Source organism: Cariama cristata, unplaced genomic scaffold (assembly GCF_000690535.1).
Source record: "Cariama cristata isolate BGI_N322 unplaced genomic scaffold, ASM69053v1 scaffold25463, whole genome shotgun sequence".
Lineage (NCBI taxonomy): Eukaryota > Metazoa > Chordata > Aves > Cariamiformes > Cariamidae > Cariama > Cariama cristata.
The window spans coordinates 2884-6748 of record NW_009608172.1 but is presented as its reverse complement, the minus strand read 5'-3'; the positions used below and the strand labels follow the sequence as shown (position 1 = coordinate 6748).

Here is a 3865-nt window from a genome sequence, read left to right as displayed (position 1 = left end):
CGTCTCCTTGTCCTCCCCTGTCCCTGTCACAGCAGGGCTCATCTGCCGGCTGGGGCTGTTGCCCCCCTGCCCCATTGCAGAGCCCTCTGCTCTAGCAAGGAAGGGGAGCCTGCGGCTTTGGGGTTTTGGGCAAGGCTTTGTTCTCTCCCTCTTCCTCCTGTCCACCAGCCAGGGAGATGCTTTGCCAGGGTGGAGGTGGTGATGGGCTGATGGACTGGCTGTGCTCTCCCTGGGGAGGGGCTGGGGCGTGGGGCCTGGCCAGGTTTGAGCAGTGAGGGGTGGGCAGGGGAAGGGATGAGGGCAACTCACTTTGGAGTCGTTCTGGGGCCAAGCTGGGAAAGGGAGGTGACGGCGTAGTGGGGCTGCGTGTGGGTGAGTGTCTGAACACCCTAAAAATGCATCTGCCTTCTGCCCATGCCAGGAGACTGGGCAGCCAACCCCCCAGGGATGATCCCCATTCCGCTTCCCTTCTCTCTGCCCCATCAGAGATGAATGAATGAATGAGTTTGGGCTAGAACTCAGGATTCTGGAAACATCTTCCCTAGCCTTGCTTAAAGCGCCAGACTAAACCCCATCTCTGCTCCCAGGTGCATTTGGATCTTAGAGGACTCGGCCAGGGGTGCACGGGATGCCAGTAAGGGGATGACACAGGTACCTGCGCAGAGGGAGAGAGTAGTGCCTTCCCTTTTAGCCCTGACACCTGCTTGTTGGGGGAAGGGGACCCCTGCCCCCCAAACCGGCTGTGGCGCAGGTTGCAGATAGCTGCCGGGATGCTGGACGCTGGCTGGGTGCAGCCAGCAGCACTGGGAGGTCTCTTCAAAGAGGAAGCGTGGCTGGCAGGGCTTTGCAGGCTGTCTGCTCTCCTGCCGGCTCACATGCCTTCCTCTCCCCCTCTCTGGTTCAGAGCATTTCTGCTTCCCCTCCCGAGAGCCTGCAGGACGAGGAGCAGACAGGAGGCATGGGGCTGAAGCGGAAGCGGGAGGAGAAGAACCTGCCTGGGCATTATGTGAGTGCACCAAAGAGCGTGGCCGCGGCAGGTGGGCCCAGGCCCTGGAGGTGGCCGGGGAGCTCTGTGCCTGCCCCAGGTACAGCGGGCTGTAGTCCTGCAAAAAGAAATGAACAAAATGAAGAGCCCTGGGGAGGCCGCTCGGCCAGAGCATTGGGTTGCTATGTGCAGAGCATGGTGTTGGTCCACGAAAAGTGATGTGCGGGAGAAGATGGTGTCTCTCTGCTGGCTGAGGTCCTGTGGGGCAGAGCGCAGAGCTCAGTCCAGCCTCTCCCACTCCTGACTGAGCCTTTCTGGGTTTCTTCCCCCTTGCAGGATAGCGATGGGGACAAGAGTGACTACAACCTTGTGGTGGATGAGGTAAGCCCACACCCTTAAGGGCATGCTGAAGCCTTGCAGGGTATCCAGCTCAAGCTGTAGTCATTAGGTTTAGGACTCTGGTTCCTGAGCTTTGGGATTCATTAAGCTCTGGGTCGTTGCTGCTGGGCAGGAGCGGCCGGCCAGGACATGTGCCATCCCTGCTCTGATGTGTTCATGCCAACCAAGGCTAATTCCGATTTGCAGTGCTCTGGGTTGAAGGTTGTGTCAGCCAGGGCTCATCATAGACTTGGCTCTGCTTCACAATCCCATTTCAGCCCCTCTCCTGTAGCATCCCATATGGGGAGGCTGATAAGCTGAGAGCCCCGGAGAGCTGGGCTCGCTGCTGGCAGCTCACACACGTGGAGGTGGCAGGAGCAGGCAGGCATGCTGTGCTGTCTTTGACCGGAGAGCTTGCAGCACGCCCCTGACCTGGCCCTGCCAGCCCCAATCTGGGCAGTCTCCTGTGGTGCCTGGCCTTAGAGCATCGTTGACTTAAACTCATGGAGCCTGTGTCTGTGTCTCGGTGCAGGGCGTACGCTGAATTTCAGTCTCTTGCAACCAAACTGCCAGGCGCTTCTGGTACAACCTTCCCTGACCACCAAGGCAGATACAACAGGACTTTATTCCAGCCCCAGCTATTCTTGGCAGAGATGATGTTTTGGGGGATGTCCCTTTTCTTCCCTTGGAAGACTAGGAGAGGAACAACACGTGATTTTCTTTTTTTTTTTTTTTTTCTTTTTTCTTCCTGCCCCTTCCCAAGAAAATACAAACCATGAAAGGAACATCAGCAGGGATTTTTGCAGAAAACAACACTTAGAAAAACTGCTCAACGGTGTAATTACAGTGATAAAAATCAGAGCCCTAATTGAATGGTTATAGGATTACAAGGGATGATGGGTGGCCTTGCCTCTGAAATGCTGTCAGGGGGCTACCAAGAGGCCCTTTCTCAGTTCCTTGGGTGTGCTGGTCACCATCCCTCTTTGTGAAGGCATCTGTGGCCACCAGTGTCCTCTGAATCTGCTCACCTCTAATTTTGTTCAAAGAGAAAAACCAAGGAGGTTTCTCATCCAGGGAGCCATGGAGCAGAGCTGAGGCCTCTAAGCGGATGCTCCTTGTTAATGCCGCTCAGGTGGATGCAGGACAGCGAGCGGCTGGATGAGCAGCTCGCCTGGCAGGCAGCGGGGAGCAGACCAGGGCTTGTCAGTCCTTGCTGGGCTCCGGGCCTGGGGGTGGCTCTCCAGGGCACCTGTCATGCCTGCCCTCCTGCCCAGAGGGGCTGGGATTCATGCTCCCCGGAGATGACTTCTTCTCTTCCTCCCCCAGGACCCTCCCTCAGAGCCTGGCAGCCCCAGCCACGCACCCAGCAGCCGGCTCCCACCAGCCCGCCGGGAGATGCCCGAGAGCCCTGCTTCCATCGCCTCTAGCCGGAGCATGACACCCCTCAAGCCGAAGGACCAGAGTCTGGTAGGGAGGCGCGTGGGTGGGCAGCAGGGCTGGGGACATGGCCTCGAATTTCTCTCTGGCCCGTCTGCTGCAGCCCGAAGGCAGACAAGGAGATGCCAGTACTGAGTGCTTGGTACCCACTGCCGGACTCCCTAGCGCTGGGAGCAGAGGTCTGTGCCCTCAGAGGGAGGGTAATCATCTGCTAGGCAGAGGCCTGGCTCTGCAGGTATTTTCCATCCAGCTGCCTGCAGGACTCCCCAGAGCTGCTCATAGCAATTGATTTTTCTTTTTTCCCCTTCCTCCTTGCCAAGCACCAGCCCAATGCTCAGATTGAAACATCAGCATGTGGGAAGGGGGAGGGACATTTCTGTCACTCCTTGGCTCTCCCAGCCACCACAGGGACCAAAGCAATGCATCCCCGCCATCCTGGGGGCAGGAGCTGGCTGGGGGCTGCGGGGAGCAGAGAGCAGCAGCTCCCCGGCACAATCGGATTAGAGCAGACAAAGCGCCCTGAGCAATCTGCCAGCACAGCACGTAGCTTTTCTCTGTTACTAATTTTTTTTTTCCTTTGCTGGTGTCGGCAAAATCCCCAGGCAGAAAAAGAGGAAGAAGTAGGAGAGACAAGAAAAAAGAAAGGAATTAAATAGCTTTGGGGATCAGAGGGGCTGGTTCATCCCAGGTGTCCTCCTGGTCCTGCTCCGTGCAGGCTGGGGATGGAGATGCCCCCCACACAGGAGGGATTTTGCTCGAAGGAGCAGCAAATCTCTGTGTAACGGCCCCCCGGGGCCTCGTGTCGGCTGCAGGGTGCGGTAGCGGCACAGAATTCTGGCAGTTTCGGGTGACACGGGGCTTGCACTGGGTGTTTGCATCTGAGGGGAGGAGTGGGGATGTGGGACTCCTTCCATGCTGCGGGAAGGATGCAAGGGGCAAAGGAGGAAAGGAGAGGGGATTGGGCCAAGGATGGCCAAGTCCCCATCCAGCTCTGTCTGGGAGCAGTGGCTCTCGGTGCCCCCCGCACCTCCCAGGTGGCTCCCGGCGCAGGGTGCTGAGGCTCCC

The 3865-nt window shown here is 58.1% G+C and overlaps 1 protein-coding gene across 1 annotated transcript in view; it reads left to right on the top strand.

Moving 5' to 3' along the window:
- Positions 1 to 587: 587 nt before the first annotated feature.
- The window catches only part of LOC104159194 (transducin-like enhancer protein 2), a gene marked incomplete at both ends in the record, with an annotated part of 6154 nt that continues 2876 nt past the window's right edge, over positions 588 to 3865 (top strand). The window contains 4 exons of the mRNA XM_009697036.1: positions 588 to 651; positions 752 to 1006; positions 1322 to 1366; positions 2690 to 2830. Coding sequence (XP_009695338.1) covers positions 588 to 651; positions 752 to 1006; positions 1322 to 1366; positions 2690 to 2830 — 505 coding nt within the window. The remainder of the gene's footprint in view (positions 652 to 751; positions 1007 to 1321; positions 1367 to 2689; positions 2831 to 3865) is intronic.